Genomic DNA, 23,521 nt, shown 5'->3' with positions numbered 1-23,521 from the left:
TTATCCCGTGCTCCCTTAAACACTTGTCCTGAACAGGGGCTTCTGTTGGCTTCGAAAAATGGTCTGCAGAAAGCTACACTGCCAGCGCAACTGCTTGGGAAATAAGGCAGACAGAGGAAAATATCCCCAAACCTCACATCTGTTTCTGTTCCCTGCCATAGCAGGTGTTCTTATTTTCTTTTGGAAAAGATTATTAGCAAACTTCTAAAATGTGTGAAATTCCAAGGCTGTCCTGAGCAACCTACTTACCCTGCCCTGGAAGATGGCATGCAGTGCTCTGGAGAAAAGGGCTTGTGGAATAGCCTATGTCAAGCCCATAGGATCTGAACCGTTCCTAACATGATCTTCAGTCATAAGAAATCCACACTCCTGGTACTGGACAGATTAATTACTCAGATCAGGAGCTATCCATACTTTCTGTATGTAAAGTTGGGGCTGCAATAAGCAGCCATCTACAGCAATAGTGTGCCTTGGTAGAAACACCCTTTGCTGTCCCAAGCACAACTTGGCTTCTGTTTTGCATGAGGCTGGAAATCCTCTGAAACAGCTAACAGATACTGATTCACAATGCTGATATTGTAGAAATAAGTTTCCTTTCCTAAAGGATTATGATCTGAGCACAGTGACAAGTGTACAAGCTTGTCCTGGTTACCACCCATTCAACCTGGCCACTAAGCTGAATATCTGATGTTGTGAAAGAAGGGGAAAAGGGAAACCACCTCTGGAAACTGATGTACAGATTGCAAAGCTTACCTGAAACTGAAGCATAAAGACCAAATTGTGTGGCAGGACTGCCTAGCCCTCCTCTTCACCCAGCTGTGCAGACATTCCTTGTACACAGGCTCCAGCTGACCTCTCCCAAGGCATGTGGGCCACCCCACATCAAGTCCTGGGATGATCCCCTGTGTTCCAGATGAGGAATGACAGAGCCTCCCTGGGACCCTGACTGCCCTTTGGCTGGTGGTGTTGAGGAAAAGGTTTGCACTCATCTCTCACCCTGGCAAGGGTGCAGGGAGGCAGCAGGGCCAGACCTACCTGCATCCTCCCCACCTGGCAACCCCCTCAGACTGCTTGGAGGGGCCGGTTCTTCAGGTACTTGCTCTCTACAGAGACCTGGAAGCAGCCTGCAGCTGCAGACCACAAAACAAGAGTTCTCTCAATCATTCTCCATCTTAGAAAGGTGAGGGGGTTGCACCCAGATGTCATTTTCTCACCATCTCTCCTCATGACAGCCCTGGGGCAGGCACCTGAAGACCTGAAGCAACCATTGTGATCAGCTCATAATTTTTTAATGAGGGCAAAGTCTGCCACAAGGATGAGCTTAGGTGCCAAGCCTGAGACACATCCGAAAAAAGAAATCCGTAACAAGTGATTTCATGGTCAGTGACAAATCCATATTTCTTCCTCAAGCTGCTGCAAGCGTGAAAAGCCTAGGTACTTCTCATCCATTTGCAATAGGTGAGTAGCAGACAGGGACATTTTCTGCACAAAGTGAATCATTTCAGCTCAAAGTCTTTAATAAATGTCAACAAGCTGCCATCCATCCAGCAGAGCAGCTGTGATACCTTGTTACTGTGGCTGCTTGCAGGGGATGGGAGGGGAATGCTTTAGGGACAGAACTGGAAAGCACGTCAAGCAACCAACCAGCAGTGTCAGGCTCAGGGTGAAATTTCCTGCCCACCCTACACCAACAGCCAGTAGGAACCTGCTTGTGGAAACAAGCTGGCGTTACTTGTTGGCATTGTTTTAGAGGAAAGTTTTCATTTCAGTCTTGGAAAACCCCAACCCAAAATATCTGTTCCTCAGTCGCTGCAGTTATTCAGGATATATTTCACATATATGCCTTGCTGTGTATATATATATATATATAAAAAAATATATATATTTCACATATATGTGAAATATATATATATTTCACATATATGCCTTGCTGTGTGTATATATATAAAAATATATATATTTCACATATATGCCTTGCTGTAAATCTGTAGCGACCCTGAAAGCACACGTAGCAAACCAAAATGGTCTCACACATTAATTAGCAGCAGTTCTGGGATATTTGGGAGTGAGTTGTCTTTCTTTGACAGGTACTCAGTGGTGACAGGCACAAAACTCCCTGGCCACAAAGCCGAAGTATCTTCATACACACCTCAGGCTAGAGGCAGCAGGCACTCACCTTCTGAAACTGTTAGAAGCAAGCATCTCTTTGCAGGATAATGAGATACAAATAAGCGAAGCGTGTGCTTCTGGGCACTGAAAAATATGTTCAAAATCCTTCAAACATGTGCAATTTTACCCAGTGCTAGTAAGTACATATATTAGTTGCAGTGTTTTGCTGACTAATGCGTTGCTTTAACTGACTTGTTAAACAAACTGCTAGAATAACATGCTCTGCTGATTCATCTCTCTCCCCCCTTAGGGATGTTATTCTCAACTGGATATGCAAAGTATGCTTTCTTCCACAATTCCCTGTACCTTTTACTGAAGATTTTTCAATTCAAAACTTGACACAGTTTTCCATTTGCTTGCAATGTACAACACGAGTTTCTACAAATGGTATAAAATTTAAGGATAAAGGAACTATTACAAAACAGAAAACAATTAGAAGATCTGTGTGGAATAATCTGTATTTTACATTAACATATTTTACATCTCTCACAGAACATTTAAACAAAAAGAAAAATCACAAAGAGGAGCAATTGGCGCGTGGAAAAAACTTAATTTCTGAAAAAAAATCACAAAGACATCATGAACTGTCAGCCCAGCGTACAAGTCAGCCAGATTTTTCAACTAAGAGTCAATGAATGTGTTTGATTTTTATTACTATTATTATTTCATTATTTCAAAACTTGCCCTAATGCCCTGCTGGGACACACCACCAGTATTTTCAACCCAATAAGGACTGGAGGGCTGTTAAATGCCAGCAGCAGAGTTGTGCTGCAGGAGACAGCAGTCAGGTTTGGAGCAGAAAGGTGTCGGGCAGAACCTGTGCCTGCTGCCCCACAGAGCAGACCACAAGTGGAGGGCAGAGAGTGGCATGGAGGGGACACTCACCCCATTGCAAGGATTTGCACAGGCACAGCACAATACCAATTTCTAACACTGGTGGCGAGAAGAATTCTAAATGCCAAGAAGTGGATATTGACCAAGCTTGAGCTCCCTGAGGGGAAAACACAGCCTGGAGAGCATGAGTTTCTGGTCCCTCTGCCTGAAGTGGCACAGGCATGCCCTGTCACAAGAAGAGGGAGCACAAAGATGGATGGATAAACAGCCTCCCCCAGAGCCTGCATCTGCCCAGGAAGGTGAGATGCTGGCATCCCAAGGCCGATGTGAGGAATTTCAGCTCCTATAGTATGACCACGAGTTTCAGCAGCTCAGTATATTCCACATTTTACTAATTTCAGTCTGTGAATGGGAAATTCAACCAGACAGAAAATAAGGGACGAGGACATCTGCTGTGAAAAGCTGAGTCCTAGAGAGGATGGAGCTGTTAAATGTTAATAGCAGAGTTGCGCTGTGAGAGACAGAAGTCATCTTGAACCCAGCAAGTTGGTCAGGAGATCAAAACAGACATCTTTTAGGGTCCAACTTAAAATATTACTTTTCCTACCTACTGTGAGAAACATTGTCCATTAAACCCTTTCAAAACGTGTTGGTGTGCTTATTTTAACTGTTGTATGTCCCTGAGAAGGTGGCCCATTAGCCAGAAGGCAGGGAGGGCTGAGATGTGTAGGTTTGGAAGGTGGGGTGGGGAGAGGGGAGGATGACCCAACACAGCAGCGTGGTAAGCAAGGGAAATAATGCATCCAACAGGGAGATAGGCTGAGCCTCACTAAGATGCCTGCTGTTGAAGAATTAAACTTCTCAAGGAGGAAACTAAAAAACATTTTCTTAGTGACAGAGAAGAAGTATGTGAATTCAGGAGAAAGCTGACCAGGAAAGACATGCCTATGAACAAGAGCTTAGTCGTGTCAGAAAAGATACGGCAGGAAGAAAAACAAAGGATTTCAAAGATGTTTGGAGACATGAGAATGCATCTATTGGTAGAAAGAAACAGTGAAGACTGCTTATTTTAAAGATAAAGACTGCTTATTTTAAAGATAAAGACAGTGCTGATACACAGACCTTTTAATTTTGTTTTGCTCTGGATCATGAGCAATGATAGACATACACTGAGTAATGAATGACAGCTTGAAGTCAGCATCTGATGAGGTTCACATTTGTGAGGTCCTCATCACTGGCATTTCTGAGCCCACACTGGCTCTCTTATAATAAACGGATAAGAAAACTGAAAAGTGGCCCAACAGATTGAGATCAATAAAAGGAAGTCTTTTGAGTGTATATTGCATATCAGTAACCTGTTTAAGCCACTCCTGCAAAATACATTCAGGAACAGGGACTTTATGGCTAGAGAGCATCCATAGCCCAAGCTTGTGCTTTATACTGCAAGTCAGTGTTTGTACTCAGAATGAGTAAGTGTTCATAGTTCAGAAAAACTTTTCCAATAGCCAGCATATTGTGTAATCATTCCTGTTGAGATGTGCAGCACTTTTCACTGAAGCAGATAGTAGTGGCAGTTGTTGGGGATAAACTGCCAGGGATGTGGTATAGCAGTGGATATTACAGCACAGAAAAATGTCTGTGTTTCCAGAAAAAAAACCCCACATATTATAGCCAAACAATTGGTTTCTGTCAATGATCTTAGAATGACTGAGAAGACACCACCTGTTTTGTAGGAAAGAGACCTTGTGGAATTATTTGGCCCTTCTCCCTCCTGGGGAAAAGCAGCTGCATCCACACCTGGGAGATGGTTTTCAAACTCATTCTTAAAAATCACCAACGAGATTGAGAAGTCTCCTAGAAAACTGTCCCAGTCTTTCCCTATCCTTACATAATATGGCATAGCTTCAAAAAAATTAAATACCTCCTCCAGTTATTTCCTCACCAGTATTTCCTTGCACTGTTACAAGACAAAGCACAGTCAATGAGAATGAAATGGGTAACTCAATCTTTTAAAATAGAGAAAGTCTAGGTAAAGTTTCTGATGAAATTTCTTGACATCAGAACTTATGAGCTTCTCTTCCAATTTATTATGTCTCTGTTCCCCCCAGATGGTCTGATACGCAGAATGTCAGGAAGAATGATGTCTCCAGGAAGGAGCAAAGGTGAGGTGATTTTTTGATGGGAAGCTAATATCAGCAATAAATGTAGAGCAGCTTCTGCTGCTTCTTACCATAAAACTTTCTCAGAGGCTGAATAGACTTAGCATTTCCTTAATAGAGATACATTTTTTCAATTTAAATTCCTCTGCAAGTGAAAAACTGCTTTCACTGATATTGCAGTAGGAAATCAATTCAGTATTGCAAATTCTGAAATAGATCACATAAAGTGCCTTAGCTGCTTTGATTGCAATGCAAGTCTGACAAACCATACAGCTGAGCCTCTGTCTCTCTATTTAGACATGGTGTCCTGACTGCCACCTTATAAGCAGAGCAGGTGAGCTGGCAGTGAAGATAAGACTGAGAGAGATCTGCTGACACCAGGTTAATATAGACATTTCTTTCTTGATAGTATTTGATTTTCAGAGACTCTTGAGAATTTAGAGTTCAAATCCCTGAGATTCATGATGTACTGTGCTATATAAGGTCATTCATGTCACTGACAACTTTATGGACAATATCTCTTGCCATCGGATAGCATTCAATATGTGCAAACACAGGCTGAAAACTACATTCATTTTTGGCTGCAGCATTGTAGGTCCAGTCTCCTGAACTTCTAGGAGCACAGTTTATCTTACTTCTGCTGAATTAATAATAAGGAAGTACAGGAAATGTTAGACCTACCTCTCAGAGAGGGAAGCTTTCATGGGGAAATTAAGAGATTAATCTCTTCATCGAACGAGAGAGGTGGCTGCTGATGAAGCAAGGACAGGAACTAAAAGGCTGCTGGAATCCAGGCCCATATTCAGGCTCCAGCAGCCCGATTTTCCCTGACTTAAGATGTACAGTCAGTGAAAATTGGTACCAGCATGCGTACTAGTCCTTAATGAAAACACATTACATCTCAGAGCCTGAAAACACATCATCAGCCTCTTGGACCTGTGAAGTTGAGCTAAGTGGAGACAGATTCTCCTTTTAACCCTACTTTCCTTTTACTACAACTAGTGAAACACTGTGACCTTTCTCACAGAAGAATTTTATGAAAACTCAGGTCTGAAGAAACATTTCTCCCCTCAGAACACCAAAGGACAAATGAACAGACCTTTACAGAGCCACACGGGCATTGCACCAGTCACTTGATCCCACATTTTTCACCTTAAAGAAGTATACATTTTTAGCTCTGCTGTGTCCAGGCTGCTAACCTTGATGATATTTAAACTAATACCACAACAGGCAAAGTCAGAACACTCTAAAAATTCCTTCTCCTAGGAAGGCAATGAAACACTCTAGGGTAGAATCATAGAAACAATGATTCTAGGCGATGAAAAAGCAGGCAAGCTTGGTGAGCAATATTCATCAAAAAGAGCATGAGTGATACAGTCATCCCTAGAGGCCCTGCTTCTGTCCTGCTCTACACTCTGAGGACTTGAGAAATGTCAAAGCATAGACAGCCTAAAAGAGCAGCAACTCATTCATTTGGTTTTCTGTAAGTCTTGCCAAGGACAGACATTGAAAGCTGACCTACACTGTCTATGAAAACATTTGCAGTTCTGTCCTTGAATTAAGCAGGAAAAAATATTCATGTAATGAATAAACACAGGCAGATCTCTAGAGTATTAGAGGGACATTTTTAGAAGAGATGGAGGGTTTTTTTAGACTTTCACACATTTTTGTGGTCTTATTTCAAACACCCACACCTGCTTTGGTAACATCACTTGAACTTCAGAGGACAAGATGTGCTAGTGCTCAGGGCAGCTGGGCTCCAGACAAGCAGATGTACAGTGGTTGCATAGCCACAGCCTGCTGGAAGTTGCTACAACTCCACTAGATTATAGGGAAAAGATGTAAGGATGTGAAGTCAAAGCTGAGAAAAGATGTGCAATATATTATATGTGGTAAATGTTGGGCACTGTGGGCTTTCCTTCTCTCACTAGCAGAATAATAACAGCCACTAACTCGATTTTCACAGTGAGATTGGATAGACAAGAGGATGAAGCTGCACAGATACTACATAAATAAATATAACACTAAATACAGGGGAAACTTCTGTCTGTGGGTTGATGTGTGCATGTGCATCTACAAACACGTCAAGTGAGCTAGCTGTTCATGTACTACAGCTTCTTGGGCTGGCATAAGTGGATGTGGCAATAGACCGTGAGGGAACTATGTCGATATCATTCCATCTGTGAAAAGGTGTTTTCAGTTTGCATTGTCATGCAGCAGCTGATGTTTGGTACCCACAGCAGACAATAAATGATGTCTTTGTTTGTTTTTTGCTTTGATACAATGATTTTGGGGTAAACAAACATTTGTTCCTCTTTCTTTTCCAGTGTAAAGATAGTCACAGACTTATCGATAAAGGAGAAAGTTCTCAAGTGGCTCAGGCAGGTGCAGCTTGCGGACTGCATATAGACATGACCGACCCAGATGTTTTCTGACACACAATCGGCACAGCTGGGCAAGGCTTGCAGGACCTGGGGAGAAAAAAGGAAAGAAAAGGAAACCCCAACCCCATCACCAGTATAAGTCAGAAAGCAACAAACACCAGCAAGATTTGCAAATCGTATCAAGCACTACCCAGTGACTTGCTGAAGTCAGGGAGAGCTAAATATATTATTGTTCATATTTAATATTGTTGTCAAAGTTGGGTTTAGTGACTTGAAAACCATAAGCACTAAAACCCTCTTTCTGCATGCATGGCTAGGCTCTTCTGCATCTTTTCTTGAGCTAAAGCTTAAAATACCATTAAAGTGTCTGCACTCGAGAGAGAGCACTAGGGTGCATAGCCCTTGCTCAAGATATAAGAAAACTCCCAGTGATTTTGTGAGGAAAAAGACAAGAGTGATTAGAGGGAGCTGCAGAGGTGCTTGGTGTAGACCAGCCATAATTGGGTGGACATGGCAAATACAGTTAGTTGTTCATATATACAGAGACACCAACTGCTTGTGTCTCAGCAGGTACCTGCAGCTTTTTTATGTGACCACACTGTCTCAGAATATGTCTGTCAGTCTATCAGTGCTCCTCAAAATAATTTCTTATTATGTCATCCAATTCTAATTAAGTCTGATCTTCTATCTTTCAAAGACAGAAAGTCTCTTAAAGTTTTGTGCAAAAAGGCACAAAGAGTGGGAAAAAAAAAAAAAAAAGGATTAACTCATTAATAAGTAAATAAAAGATGAGAGGTCATTTTGCCCTTCCCTTGCCTTGGGGGAAAGGTTGTTGCATGCGAAAAACTCTTGTTAAACACCGGAGAGTCCACTGGTAGGAAAGCTGTCAGAGGACTTCCTGGGATCATGGTGAGGCCAGCTTGGGCAGCGATGCTGCCCTGGTGGCCTCCCCATGGGATGACCAGGAAGATGCCCCAGCCCACCATGGGTCAGGTGAGGGACACAGCAGGCACAAACCCACTGGAAATAAGGCTCCATTGCTTCTGCAACTGCATGCTTGCATGTGCAAATGCAACTTGCTAGTGAATGTGTCCCTGCCTCCACTTTGCTTTCCTCTTGCTGGAGCTGCTCCAGGTTGAACCTTTGCTTCTACTCAGACATGCTCTGTTTTTTGAGCCCTCTCTGCCTTGCCCCTCCAGTTTCTGGCCAAACAGTAGTGATCACAGCAGTATTTGACAAGCAATGGGTAGAGATGCGTGCTTAAAACCCCGTACATATATCTTCCAAGTAACCTATGCTTTTACTACAGGAAAATTTAGAAGCTTAAACAGGCTGATAATGTCCCCTCTGAGCAGAAATTGATAGAAAAATATGAGATATCTAGAAAAGAGCGCTTGTACCACTGTCACTGGAAGTGAAGAAAGAAGCTTCCATCTCCCAAAGCAGTTAGGAAAACAGAAATATTTTATATTTCACATCACTTACTAGCTAGGAAGAGAAGCAATTAAAGGGAGACTAACTGCAGCAGAGAAGTCAGGGAGTAGAAGGAAAACTTTTCCACCTGAGAATGCTTATTTCAAACAGAAGGACCTCAGAAAACACAGAAATATGGGAAACGGGCAGTTGCAGATGTTAGAGCTGCAAACTACCTGACAGAGAACTGAAGGGATAGGTGAGGAAAATGAGGACACTGAATTTCTGAGAGCGAGCTGACGTGCCCATATAGTTCTTCTGGCTGTAAGGGAGGAGAGAGTGACAAGCTGAAAGGGTAAATCAAAAAGAAAGTTCATGAAGATAAAATAACTAATATTGGGATATTTCTTTACCTACACTAACTCTCCTTTATGCAGGGCAACTGGAGCAGGACAATTGCAAGCACTGCCTTTGCTCACAGAGCCTGCTGCTGCTGAGCCCTGAACACCTCAGACGCAAGGCGGAAGTCACAAGAGGTGAGAAGCATTCAAGCAAAAGTCCTCCCAGAAGGCTTTAGACATGACAAATTAAAGCTCTGCATGAAAAGCCACAGGGAAAATGAGTAGGACAGAGGATATTAAGCCAATGTTTCATTTCCTCCATAAAACCCACCTGTGTGCAGACAGCCAACACAAAGGCTATGTGCAACATTGACAGTATTAATTTACCATCCAAGAGCTATTTTGCAGCTGGAAGCAGGCTTTCTATGCACATCATGCTTTGCTCTTTGGTGTGGAGTGAGCAGGCTCAGGAAGGTGGCAAGCTGCCTGCGTAGGGGAGCACCATTCACCTGCCATGTTGATAAAGCCTCAGGGAGAGATAGATCAACTAACAGAGTACTAGTGAGCTGGGAAACACAGAGGCTAGAGGAGAGGGGGGACATAATTCAGCAGGCCCATATCCCAGGGATATTGCTAGTTCTGGCTGTATGTGGTGCAGGTGAAAATGGCACAAGAAGATCTAGATTCACTTCTGCTCAGAAGTTTCTTCCAGTGGACTGGAAAAATAATTTTAGGGAGACTGAAAATAAGCTGCAAGAAGCACTGCTGGTTTGTGCTGGGGTTGCAGCCCATTGAACCTCATGGAAGAGCTCCGTGCCATGAAGCTCAATAGCCACCGGGCAAATAGCTCTGCTTTCTCCTGGCAACCGAGGGCACCCACATTCATGTTTCTTTTTCTGCAGGAAGCAGGACACTGAGCCATGGTGTTAGGCTGAACACAAGATAGTGGTTCTAAAATATTATCATAGAATTACAGAGTCATAGAATAGTTAGGGTTGGAAAGGACCTTAAGATCATCTAGTTCCAACCCCCTTGCCAAGGGACACATTATCTATGAATAAAATCTTACAGTAGCTTTTAATCCTTAGACTCCCATAGGTAAATCCATATAATTTTGTTTCAGAAGACAGAAAAAGAGAAGCACAGAAAAACTGACCCATTTACCCACTGAAACCCTAACACTTGGTGGCAGATTTAGCAGCAAAACGGAGATCTCTCACTCATTTGTGTGTCACGCGCTGCAGAATTGAAATTGGTAGAGAAAACAAGAGAACTTATAAAGAGCATCACTTATAAAAGCAGTTAAGACAAGGTACTTAGGTAAAAGAAACAAAGGTTGTTCTACTTAAAAAGAAAAATAAAAAAAAAAAGAAGAAAGGAAACTGTTACCTTCCTGAAGCAAAAGTGCCTGCTCCACTTTGCTGTTGGGTACAGCAAGATCCAGGGCACATTTGAGTTCGGCATTTCTGCATTTTGGGTTAGCACCATAGTCTGTCAGCAAGACGACTACCTCCACGTTGGATTTCCTTGCTGCTGCATGGAGGGGCGTGTCTAATCGCTTCCCCATGTTAACATTGGCTCCTTGAGGGAACAGGAGTGTGTGGTTAGATCTGGGATGCAGCAGGGACTGTCTCAACATACATAACGGGCTGGTTTCCACCTGTAGCCTCAATAACTGAAGGGGAATGGATGGAACACAGACCTCCCTCGTTTTCTTCAATAGCAGCAGTGCAAAACTTAGCAGGTCAAATACCTGCTGTGTAAAAGTCCCCTGAGCCACCAAACTCTGTCTGCGATAGACAGTACTGAGTAGTTCAACCCTCAACCCAATGGATGTTCAAAGCCTACCATATGCTCTGTAAATTTGTTAATAACAGAAAATCTAACATAGATTACGTTAATTCAATTACTGAGGAGAGAGGAACCCTTTAGGTATCTAATTTTAATAACTCTGTGAGCACAGCAAGTGACACGCTTGCCTAGTCTCTGCAGGCATTAGGAGGGGCCCCATTTTGAGCAGGTCAGCTAATGCACACTGACAGCAAAAATTTATGCTAGCTCGTAGACTTTGCCTGGACCTGCAATGATTATTCTCTCAAACAGCTTTACTGCTGTCTTCATCATCCACTGAGAAGTGCTTAGCATGGCAGTTTATCATAATCACGGGTTGATTCCGGTCACTAGTTTTAGCCAGCATTGCCTGTGCTTCATGTTATCATTCTAGAAAACTAGAAGTATTTACTTTATTTTCACATTCAGACAGTCTCAGGGAGGTCTCTGACTTTCTTTCCTGAGGAAGTGATAAAATCTTCTTGAATGCAGGTGAAATTTTTCAATAGCCTGAAATGAGACTCCCAGCCTCATTTGGGAGCCTGAAATGAGGCTCCCAAGCGCCTCTTGCAGGAATAACCCACACTGTTTGCAGTGGAGAGGCAGCCTGGAGAGACCAGCAGCGCTGGCTCACGCCATCACAGCTGTCCCTTGGCCCCTTTTCTAGGTATACCTAGCTCCAAAAGCTTTTTGACACAATCTGTCCTCTGGTATGTGCAAGCCACATAGAGCGGGGTCCCATGCTGCAAGTCTTCTTGGTCAATGTCAACTTCATGGGCCAGAAGGATCTCCATGCACTCCCTGTGACCTGCAGAGAGAAGCTGTGACTGAAGTGCTGCAGAGCAGAATACACCCCAATACAACCACTGAGGCAGAAGAGCTGGGAGTAAGCCAAGCCTATTCATCCACACCAGTATGGACAAGTTGGGGGTTTTAAAAATTCTTTAACATCAACAAAAGATGTATTCCTCAGTTATGGTTAGCTTCACTCAAAGCCTGAACATTACCTCTCTTGACCGCTTCATGAATGGGTGAAGGAAGGTGTTTCCTGAGCTGTGGCTTGGCTCCAAATTCAAGCAGCATGTTGACACAGGCCGCACTGCCGCTGCAGCAAGCATTAAATAGAGGAGTGATCCCATCAATGGTGACTGCATTGACCTGGAACAGCAATACATGCTCAGGATAATCCAATCTAAGGGGAACGCCCTTGCAGCATGCTTCTCGTGCACACCAGAAATACACTAGGAAAAGATGCTTGTCTTGTTTAATTTCAGGACTGATTTTGTTAACAACTGTCAGAGTTTTATGCTGATGCACAACATATATAACTTTCTCCTGCAAGGGCTGCCCTCTTTCCCAGGCAGCTGATGCCATAAGGCAGCAACACTGTCTGCTGTCAATGCTCCTCCCAGATTTCTTCAGAAAAATCAGATTTTAATATTTTATTTTTTTTTTAAGGTGGAGAACTGGAGTAGCTTCATGTCTGTCCTGTTTGCACCAACCCAAAGCCAGAGTATGCTCTGATGAAAATGGCCTTGTTTTTAAACAAAAACATTTACTGTACATTTAATACTTTCACTTGAAAACACTGTTCCAGCAGAAGAAATTTTCATGGAGACATAGTCTTAATCCCAAACAGAAAAGCAGCTTGAAAGCATTTGTGTTCGTATGCATGGGTGTGTATGGGTGCATGTAAGAGGGAATGAATTTCCTTCCTCTACCTCTGATGTAAAGACCTGGCAAGAGCCACCATCTGTCATTGTCTGGGACCACACAGTTCCTGGCTTGCATTGTGCACTGCAGTGCGGCTGCTATGTTTAACTATGTAGCAAGCCCCCAGAGGCAATTTATGCAGCAAATCTGCATATGTTTAATTCTGTGGCACGCTGGAAAAGGGCAATGGATTATTGCATGCAGCAATTTGTATGACTTCCAAAACAGGGAGAAGAGGAAAGAGATGGGAGAGGAAAGGCTGGAGAGCTCCAGGGCCGCCAGGGAAGTTGGAGAACTTTGCTGCCGGTGCAAGCACACAGCTGCATCAGAAAGGGACTGGAAATACAGAGTAGAAATACCTTGGCTCACAGAAGTTAACAGCCAAGGTATTTTGCCTTTAAAGCAGAGAAAGGTAGTGTTGTTTGCAAACATATTGGTTTTTCACGGGTAATTTAGCAGCGGACCGCCTGCAGTTGATACCTTCCCAGATAACATTTTGGTTTTGTTCATTTGAACTACTGACTTGATTGCAATGCTGTGTGAGTTAACTCCTTTTCTCATAAGGTGCTTTTCCCACAATTACAAGCCAGCTCTTGCCACTTCCAGTGATTCAGTCTTTGTCAACGCAAGGCCGCATTCTCCCGCAGGAAGCTGTACTTGCAGATTAGGCAGGTACACCAGAGGAGGCAGCCCCTGCTCTTTGGTGCGTTCTCTGCTTGTTCACCTTCATGGAAAGACAGTGGGGGGGAGAACAGACCTGGCTAGACTGTGGTGACAGGACAAGGGGTAACGGGTTCAAAGTTAAACAGGGAAGATTTAGGTTGGATATAAGGAAGAAGTTCTTTACTGTAAGGGTGGTGAAGCTCTGGCACGGGTTGCCCAGGGAAGTTGTGGCTACCTCATCCCTGGCAGTGTTCAAGGCCAGGTTGGACGGGGCTTTGAGAAACCTGGTGTAGTGGAAGGTGTCCCTGCCCATGGCAGAGGGGTTGAAACTAGATGATCTTAAGGTCCTTTCCAACCCAAACCATTCTATGATTCTATGACAGGGCCAAGAGGTAGCCAAGCCAGCACAGTACGGGGTGACACTAGGTACCACAGCATAGGGGACATCTGTTTGCTCAGATTTCGGAGCCCAAAATGCGGTTTGCTCTTCCTGAAATTGCATGGCTCCAATTGTGACTGCAACAGCATCATCACTACAGATCCCAGACTCTTTGTTGATCTTCCGGGTAACTATAGACTGGTCAGCCTCACTTCCATCCCTGGGAAAGTGATGGAGCACCTTATCCTTGGTGCCATCTTAAGGCATATCAAGGATAAGAGGGTGATGAGGGGCAGTCAACATGGCTTTACCAAGGGGAAGTCATGCTTGACCAACCTCCTAGCCTTTTATGAGGAAATAACACGGTGGATGGATGATGGCAGAGCGGTGGATGTGGTCTACCTTGACTTCAGCAAAGCATTTGACACGGTCTCCCACAGCATCCTCATAGCTAAACTGAGGAAGTGTGGTCTGGATGATCAGGTGGTGAGGTGGACTGCGAACTGGCTGAAGGAGAGAAGCCAGAGAGCTGTGGTCAATGGGGCAGAGTCTAGTTGGAGGCCTATATCTAGTGGAGTGCCTCAAGGGTCAGTACTGGGACCAGTATTATTTAATATATTCATCAATGATTTAGATGAGGGAATTGAGTGTACTGTCAGCAAGTTTGCTGATGACACTAAGCTGGGAGGAGTGGCTGACACGCCAGAAGGCTGTGCTGCCATCCAGCGGGACCTGGACAGGCTGGAGAGTTGGGCAGGGAATAACTTGATGAAATATAACAAGGGAAAGTGTAGAGTCCTGCATCTGGGCAGGAACAACCCCAGGTTCCAGTATAGGTTGGGGAACGACCTATTAGAGAGTAGTGTAGGGGAGAGGGACCTGGGGGTCCTAGTGGATGGCAGGATGACCATGAGCCAACACTATGCCCTTGTGGCCAAGAAGGCCAATGGCATCCTAGGGTGTATTAGAAGGGGGGTGGTCAGTAGGTCGAGAGAGGTCCTCCTTCCCCTCTACTCTGCCCTGGTGAGACCGCATCTGGAATATTGTGTCCAGTTCTGGGCCCCTCAGTTCAAGAAGGACAGGGACCTGCTGGAGAGAGTCCAGCGCAGGGCGACAAAGATGATTAAGGGAGTGGAGCATCTCCCTTATGAGGAAAGGCTGAGGGAGCTGGGTCTCTATAGTTTGGAGAAGAGGAGACTGAGGGGTGACCTTATTAGTGTATATAAATATATAAAGGGGGAGTGTCACGAGGATGGAGCCAGGCTCTTCTCAGTGGCAAACAATGATAGGACAAGGGGTAATGGGTACAAACTGGAACACAAGAGGTTCCACTTAAACTTGAGAAGAAACTTCTTCTCAGTGAGGGTGACAGAACACTGGAACAGGCTGCCCAGGGGGGTTGTGGAGTCTCCTTCTCTGGAGACATTCAAAACCCGCCTGGACACATTCCTGTGTACCCTCATCTAGGTGTTCCTGCTCTGGCAGGGGGATTGGACTAGATGATCTTTTGAGGTCCCTTCCAATCTCTAGCATACTGTGATACTGTGATCTTCCTCCCCTCCTATTAATTGCCGATCTAAACTATCCCTTATTCTGCACAGCTTCCAAAACAGCAAAAAGAAAGAAATAGTTAATGCCTTGGGAGTATCTGTATTTCAGACTGATTACATGCTACCTCCCATGTCTCCCCAGTCTTATTGGGCAGATATGACTGGAGCTGCTGGAGGCACTTTGAGAGTCTATCAATCAGCACCATTTCACAACCAGGCCAGTGATTCAGGCAAGCTGATAACCACAGGTAAGAAAGGTAATAAGTGATGAAGAAAATTGACTTCTGTGGTTTCCCTCTCCACTGGATACTGGTTTAACTGGTAAAATAGGAAAAATAATTGTTATGGAGTAAGTTGTTTGGTAAAAAAGTGGAAATAAAGAAGAACACAGAAAGAAAGGAGAGAAGCAGAATGGCACATGTTTTCCCAGAAGTTAGACAACAGCCTGTTGACTTTATTTATGAACAGAGAGCAGAGGGAAAGCAAAAACCAAAAATGTCACAGCTATATATTATACCAGGAATAGGCTGATTTCTTAGGAAACCAACAGGTAGTCCAGAGATGATTCTCTGAGTTATAAAAAGACAATATTATTAATATACCAAAAATAAGTAAAACTGAACAGAAAGGGATTTTCATTTCATCTTTCTAAAGAATTTAAATTTGGTATACAGCTTAGGAAGTTAATACGTTTTCTTCTGCAAATAGCCTGATTGACTGCTTCTCTGTTGCTCAGTTTCTTGCCATATAAATTGTACTTGAAAACCAAGCTGAATGAAATATATTCTTACGTATTTCATCCATTCCTCTGTCTCCACTGTTAACATGTATTCTATCTTAGGTCAAACTGGGGGAAATCTTATTTTATTAGCAGATAAAATGTTTCTTTGCTTCAAGCACATCTATTTTTACTTATGCGAGATTTCTAAACCGTCCCACAGAAAAACGGAGGCAATTTCCGGTGATCATTATGGGTGAGGTCATTATGAGGATCATTATGATCATTATTTTCACCTTGCTCCTTTTCCATCAGTTATGACTACACTTTGGGTACAGAGGGAAAACAAAACAGAGTAATAGGGTGACTCAAGCAGACACTGGGGAAAGGCAAATCCAACACCCATAGAAACAGAACTGTTTTATGCTTCGCTGTTTCTGCCCAAGATACTTCTGTCCATCTGCATTCTGGCCTTGCTACCCAGGCAGTCCATCCAATATCCCTACTGATCGAAGGAGTATCCTTGCTCCAGGTGCCTGCATCCCTGCCAGCATCCCCAGGACTCACCTGAGCGCCGTTCTCCAACAGCACCTTTGCACAGGCAACGTGGCCGCCAAGGCAGGCCTCATGGAGAGCTGACACACGGTCTGTTGTCAGCAGGTTCACGTTGAAACCCTGCAATGCAGTGTAAGAGGTATGAGGGGAAAGCACTGCCCAAACCACATGTCTCCCCTCAGGCCATGTTGGTTGCAAAGGGAGGTCAGACCATGGCACGGGAGAGCCACATTGCTGGGTGCATATCCAGGGGCGGTGCATGGGTTGGATTAATGCTGTTCAGTGCTTCAGTGCTCATGCCCAAAGACAGCTGCTAGTGATTGGGTTAAAGTAAGCAAGAACAAGCTACGCTTTCTATTTCTATAGAAATAGAAGGCATAGAAATGCCTTCTATTTCTATGCTTTCTTCTTCTATGACAATGCACAGTCAACCACAGAAAAGGCATTGCTTTTCTTTAACTTATAAGGGTGGCATTACCTTTGCTATTAAGTCCAGCACCAGGAGCTAGAGCTGGTGGAATTCACCTCCCTGAATAGGTATGGCTCTGGCACAGGTATCAGCAGCTCTGCTGGAGCCGTCGTCTCCTTCAGTGGAGATAAACAAGCCCCCCTATGATATGATTCATTCCATGCTAAACCAGCTGTTTCTAGTAGGTCAGATTCTGTCCTAAAAATACTTCCACTGACTATATGGTGTGCCCAGTGTGTTTCACTCAGAGGTAGTAAGTACCTGGTAAATCTGTAAGATAGATGAGACAAATCCCACCCACGAATCAGTTCCTCTCATTTGACCACCCAGGAAACATTTTACGTTGGAAGAAAAACTGTGATTTACAAATGCTTTCTTACAGGTATTTCGCTAGATGACAGTTCTTGGGTCTATTTTGCACAAACAAAACCCAAACATATTCACAAAGGAGAACACAATTGTCACGTGCGTTTTCTCCAGAATGCAGCTAAATCTCCTAGTAATTATGATTTTATAACCATGTGTAAGAACAGGCCTGGAAGCAGCTCTGGTTTTTTTGCGTGACGTCTTGTATTTTGTAACATAATTGGTCTCTACCTGATGTGCTACAAACGAAACAGCTCACAAGATGGCAGCAACGCACTGTTTGGAGAGCAGTAGCAAACGCAATGGGCAAAAGTATTTGTGAGCAACGTAATGCTGTAAAAAAAGTTCGAGTCTCGATGCAATGAGCGTTAAATGAAACCACTGTAATCACTTTAAGATAGATATTCTAGGATAGAAAAACAATCGGGTTTCAGTCATATGCAAGCACTACTAATGTAAAAGCTGTTGCTAAAAATTTCCCATGCCATCAGCGCCAGGGGAATAGATAAAACCTTGAAAAAATGTTGAGATCATTCCGTTCTCTAATTGCGTAGATGTCTCAAACTTCATGATCAGCATATCCTTTCAAAAGGAATATCTCCTAGAGACACTTGATAAGGAGACCTATTCTCAATCATTATTCATATGTATATATATATTTAATTATTGAAACATGGTCATTGCAAGCAAAAGAGGAAGTACTGATATCTTGGGCAAAACAGCAAACCCTTCCATTATGAAATGGAGAATGAGTTATAGATATTGCTATAGCTGTTTGCCAAACATTGGTCATGTTAAACCTTGTTTTCAATATATGTGAAAAATGAAACTTCTTTTGGTGCTGGAACAGGCATTGGTGAGTTCTTGAGCTCTTTTAAAACCCCAGTGCTCCATTGTCCCCTTATGTCCAGGCATCCCCTGGGGAGCAGAAGCCTCACTGGCTTTCTTGAAAGCTACAGCCTTATGGCAGAGACTTCTATGTGACCCACATACTCTCTAAAGTATAGCTCTGCATTTAATTTTAGGTTAGTAGTGTAACTATATTAGAAGCAATGAGCAATGATTATGCTGCTCTGTGAACAGCTTTGCCCCTACATCAAGCTGTGGTGCATCAGCTCTCTGTGGTGAATTCAGTCTCTACAAACATTGCTGCCTTAATCTCTTTTAATCAGCAAGGACCTTAATCCCCCTCTCCAAAATTAAATGTCTTCAGAAAAGGGTGGATTAACAAAATGATGTATAACCACAACACTGGGTGCTTCTCCAGTGTATAATTAGGACATCCAGTGTATAAAAAGATACCCCACTAATAAGGTTGTGTAAGGTCAGCATAAATGCAGATACAAGAGGTCAGAAAACCAGCAAAGCCGTGAATGAATAAGCCTTCTTCTTTATTAGCCCCAAGTTCCATCACTTCCTTTTCCATGAAAACTTCAGATATCAGTAGGTGAAGGAAAGAGTGATCAGGAAATGGGAGGGGAAAATTGGCTGTAAACAGCAACCTCCTAGCTGCAGCTATGCCTCGATAGATGTCTAGACTGGAGGCTTTCACACCAGCGGCTCCACTCCTTGAGGACGTTGTCCATTCGAGCTGTGGCTTCACTGGTAAAAATTATTTACCTTGGATATAAAAAGCCTGGTGGCCAAGTCACAAAGCTCACATTCAGGGAATTAATTTCCCCGCAGTCGTCCTGACTGGTGGGGGAGCAGTTGCTCATTCGTGCCAGTTGAGGGCACTGAGTTTAAGCAAAGGTGGCAAGGAATATGGTTGGCAAAGCAGGAAGTACCATAACCTGTCCCTTTGCAGCTGCTTTCACATCCAGCTTCTTGTCCTCTCTAGTATATTCTTTCCTCCACTCCTCTTTTGCATCAACTCTTGGTTTCATTTGTTGCAGAAGGTTTCAGTCTGACAGGTCTCTCTCGAGTAAGACCATGCTTGCTGTGTGATAAAGCAAGATGTACTTTTATAGCTTTCTATTGATTTTTTTTCTTTTTCAGTAGCTGATATATATAGTCCCTGTTCTCAAGCCCAGTTTGTGTGATTTGTCATTGAGAAAGAGACCAATGATCACTGTTTATGATACAGCAAGCTACAAGCTGTAACAGTCTTTGTGCTGGGCTTAACTAAGTAAACCAATACATGCTCAAAGGCATGCATGTGGATAATATTATATATACAACTGTATTTCTTATGCCCTGCTGCAGTCTATTACCAGGTCACCAACACACAGATGCAATTCAAAAGAAACTATGCTGCTTCCCAACCTTTTCTTTACCTGTGCAATCAAGGTTTTCAAAGACAGGAGGCGTCCTTGGAAAGCAGCCTCGTGAAGAGGGGATCGGTCGGCCCAGCTGCCTGAAAGCAAATACATAAACGTTAATTCAGGTAAGCAGCAAAAGCAGATCCCAGGAAGACAGGGAAAAAAACAGCTACGTGCAAATGCAGATCAGGACAGAAATTAATATGGCATCAGTGGTGAAACTGTTTGATGAATTGGTTTCAGCAGAGCAGCTGAGGGCACGGCACTCCTGAGAAAGCTGGGGCTGGAGCTCACGAAGGGACCTAAAAAGCTTCTTGGCAGAACTTTCAAAACCAGCTAAAAACATGCTTCAGAGAAGACAATGAGTTTAGTGCTGCTGGGACTTACTCAGGGACTTCAGAGCCGTGACATTCTATTCAAAACCGTATCAGCCTCCACCTTTTGAAGGAAGCTTTTGTCACAAATCATATTCCAGAATCTCTTGCACTCTGTTAAGAGACTCATAGCAGGGAGACACAGGGGTGACTTGTCTATCAAATGAATTCTGGCATGTCCCTGGTAGTTTTATTTCCTGAACTGTCAATTTATAAATAATATCCTCCATCCTACCAGGTAACAGGTTTCATTCTCTCTCTCACTGGAAGGTTTCAGAAAAGACATGGAAAAATAAATCCTGCCTGAGGCTTTACTTTTCTTCCTTAATTATTTTGAGTTGTTGAACTGTTCAGACTCCTTTTTGTAGGCTAGCTTGCCCTTTCTCTTATCTTAATCTACTCATTTGCCAAGAAAAAAAATTCCCTAGCCTAGCTCCCTGCAGGCAAGGTAAGTCATCCCAGGTTAAACCCCTGCAAAAAAAAGTAGAAAACAAATTTGCTTGTCCTATATTAAAATTTATAACCATATGAGGGTACACTATGTAGAAAGTACTTCTACAAAGGCCACCTGTATTTACAGTGCCACAGGACAGAAGCAATACCAGTGTTTGCGTTCATGCTCTGCTGTACAGCAGCCCCATGAGCACTGTATCTGAAACCCCTGTCTTGTTTAATATTTTCAGCTATGCTGCACACCAGAGAGAATGGAAAGGGTGATTTATCTCCATTTCAGGTGTTAGGTGAGGCAGGAAGAAATCAATGAGAGGCACTGACATGTCCCTGAGGACTTGAGACCAAGGACACAGCAGAGGTCTCAGCCTTGGCCAAGGTAATTTCCTTTTGTTACCTGAGAACTGGGATGCACTTCAGCTCATGGGGTTACGGTTTTAACTATAGTTATTACTTTTGTTTCCATTTATTTAAGAAGCTGTTCCTGGGATCCTAAAGCAGGAAGCTGGCATGGAAAGGTATGACCAGGCTCCTAAGGACCAAGTAGGAGACACCAAGTGAAATGATGGAAATAGGAAACAGGTAGGAACTGAGAAACTTTCCTGAAAACATCCCAAAACCTCCTCATCCCTCATCATGCTGGTGTCTGAAATAGGCAAGCTTAGTTCAGAAAGTCAGAAAACACTGCAAGTGACAAAAACCAGGGCTCTGATATAGCAGGATGATCCAGATGTAAGTCTGGCAATAGAGCTACAGTGCCTTATTTAACCTTTTATGCGTGTAGCATGTGCAAGCGCACATCACATGCCTTTACAACACATGTGTATGCACACACATGTGTCACCATGAAAACACATGCTGCTGTATACTTCCATGCTTGCCACAGCAACCTACCTCCCTGAAACATGTGGCAAATATAGTTCCCATACACGGCACATCTTCCCTTCCCAGGTGTGAGTGACATGGCTGGAAACACTGAGTCGTTCTAAATGTCTACAGATAAATTAAGCAGCTCTGCTGCTGCTGCACTACTTCACTGTAAAGAGAAAAGGCTCTGAAGGTCTGCCTGTAATCCAATGTAATGTCCAGCAACCGCATCACATGATCTATGTTTTGTAAGATTATCCTTAATGGCTTTTTGCAAATGGCAATTTGCAGATAAAAACATGTTGTGGTCGGCTAAACTCCAATCAGATAAGAACCAGCATGAAGGTAAAAAATGCTGTTTGCCACATGTCTGACTGCAATTGCAAGAAGGCAGTTGGAAAAAAATGACAGTAATAAATGATTGGAATTATATTCCAGAGAACAGCAAATATATTAATAACCCAGGCATGTCTGTGTATAAAGGCTTTGTAAAAAATGCTTTGCTGCAGTATTTCTCTTGGCCAGATTTTAATCTCTCTGCTTTGGATGGCTACCTCACACCACCCATGTTTTGCTCACGTTCATGTGCCTGTTCATGGTGTCACTATTCATCATAAAGCAAGTGCCCAACAAGTAGGTCACATAAAGATCTATGATGTCACAATACTGGTAAGAATCCTCATGGGAAGTAAAATTAAAATACCGTGTAATTTTACTTAGTGGAATTACTGGGCAAGCAAATATGTGTCTACTCACTAACATGACAGCAATGTGAAAGAGTAAAATCACGTGGAAAACAAAAAAATAAATTACCTACTCAATAGCTTACTAAATACAATATATCCCCATGCCATATATTTTCAGAATAATTTTAGCTGTATTCATTTTTAACATCTGATTTAGCAAAACAGGGGTTCTTGTCTTGGGCTCATAAAGTCATTAGTTATATCCTCCTAGTATCTCCTTTCAGAAAATCAACATGCTAAAACTTTCTCCTAAATATTTTTTGGCACTAAAGCTGGGTATTTAGTAAAACCATATGTAACACCCACTAAAGAATGCCTTACTTCCGAGAACAATCTTCTTGCTTACCATAGTGCCTTAAGCGAGTGTTGTCCTCATTCTAGCTGAGTAATTCTTGATGTCTCATATTTTGCACACCTAAATCGTGCCAACACATACTGACACCACAAAGACCCCAGAAATGGAAGGAACTTCAAGTTAAAACATCCACCCATGGTTTTAGCAATAGATTCCTCATTTCATGGCAGCTCCATAATTTAAATCCTCAACTTAGAAAAACTATAGCAAATATACATTTAAATATTAGAGTGTCCATATTTTTACCTTACCTGGAACTATTCCATAGATCTCTTCTGCTATCCTGGCAGCCTCTTTTCTGTTGCCTTTAACAATGTAGAAATGGGTTAGCAAAGCCAAGGAAATCTTAATTAAAAGCTTGAAGCAAAACAAAGCAAAAATGGCAAAATAAATATTAGTGAAACTATGGAGTATAGAAGTGGCCTCCATTTTGGTTTGCTCTTTGAATAGTTTCTCAGGTCTGCTAAGCTGCACCAGGCTATTCTTGGTATCATATGTCATCTATTTTAAACCCTCCAGAACCTGCTGTTCCTCAGTTACCAAAAATACATTCTGGTTTTATTTGGTATTGGCTATTTGATACTAAATAACAATACCAAGGATAAGATAGTTTGAACATCCCATGCCATACAGTAAACAAACAGAAAATCCTCTCCAAACCTACATAAATCAGAATAAATTTTTAGATAGATGCTTTTCATACCATCTGGAAACCTATACTTCCACATTACATTTATTCCTTGATGCAGCAGCTCCATTTACAAAGGCTGCCTAGGTAAAGTTGCAGAAATTGTTCTGAGATACAGCAAAAAGACTACTTTTCTGCCTTTCCCATCTTGGCAACAGGCCTCACTGGTATTCAAATACAGAACAAAGGCAAGCATATCAAAGAAAAGCATTGCCATGAAAGAATCTGAAATAGAAC

The 23,521-nt window shown here is 42.9% G+C and overlaps 1 protein-coding gene across 1 annotated transcript; it reads right to left on the bottom strand.

The window, feature by feature from the left end:
• Positions 1–7,508: 7,508 nt before the first annotated feature.
• Positions 7,509–23,025, bottom strand: ASB11 (ankyrin repeat and SOCS box containing 11; the record flags this gene model as incomplete). The annotated part of the gene is made up of 7 exons (XM_080613846.1): positions 7,509–7,633; positions 10,690–10,881; positions 11,804–11,938; positions 12,138–12,288; positions 16,721–16,828; positions 19,820–19,899; positions 22,848–23,025. The coding sequence occupies 7 exons, from the start codon at positions 23,023–23,025 to the stop codon at positions 7,509–7,511; spliced, it is 969 nt and encodes a 322-aa protein (XP_080469972.1).
• Between the last annotated feature and the right edge of the window lie 496 nt (positions 23,026–23,521).

Source organism: Psittacula echo, assembly GCF_963264785.1.
Source record: "Psittacula echo genome assembly, chromosome: 3".
In the NCBI taxonomy this organism is placed as follows: domain Eukaryota; kingdom Metazoa; phylum Chordata; class Aves; order Psittaciformes; family Psittacidae; genus Psittacula; species Psittacula echo.
This window is presented reverse-complemented; position numbering and strand designations above follow the sequence as displayed.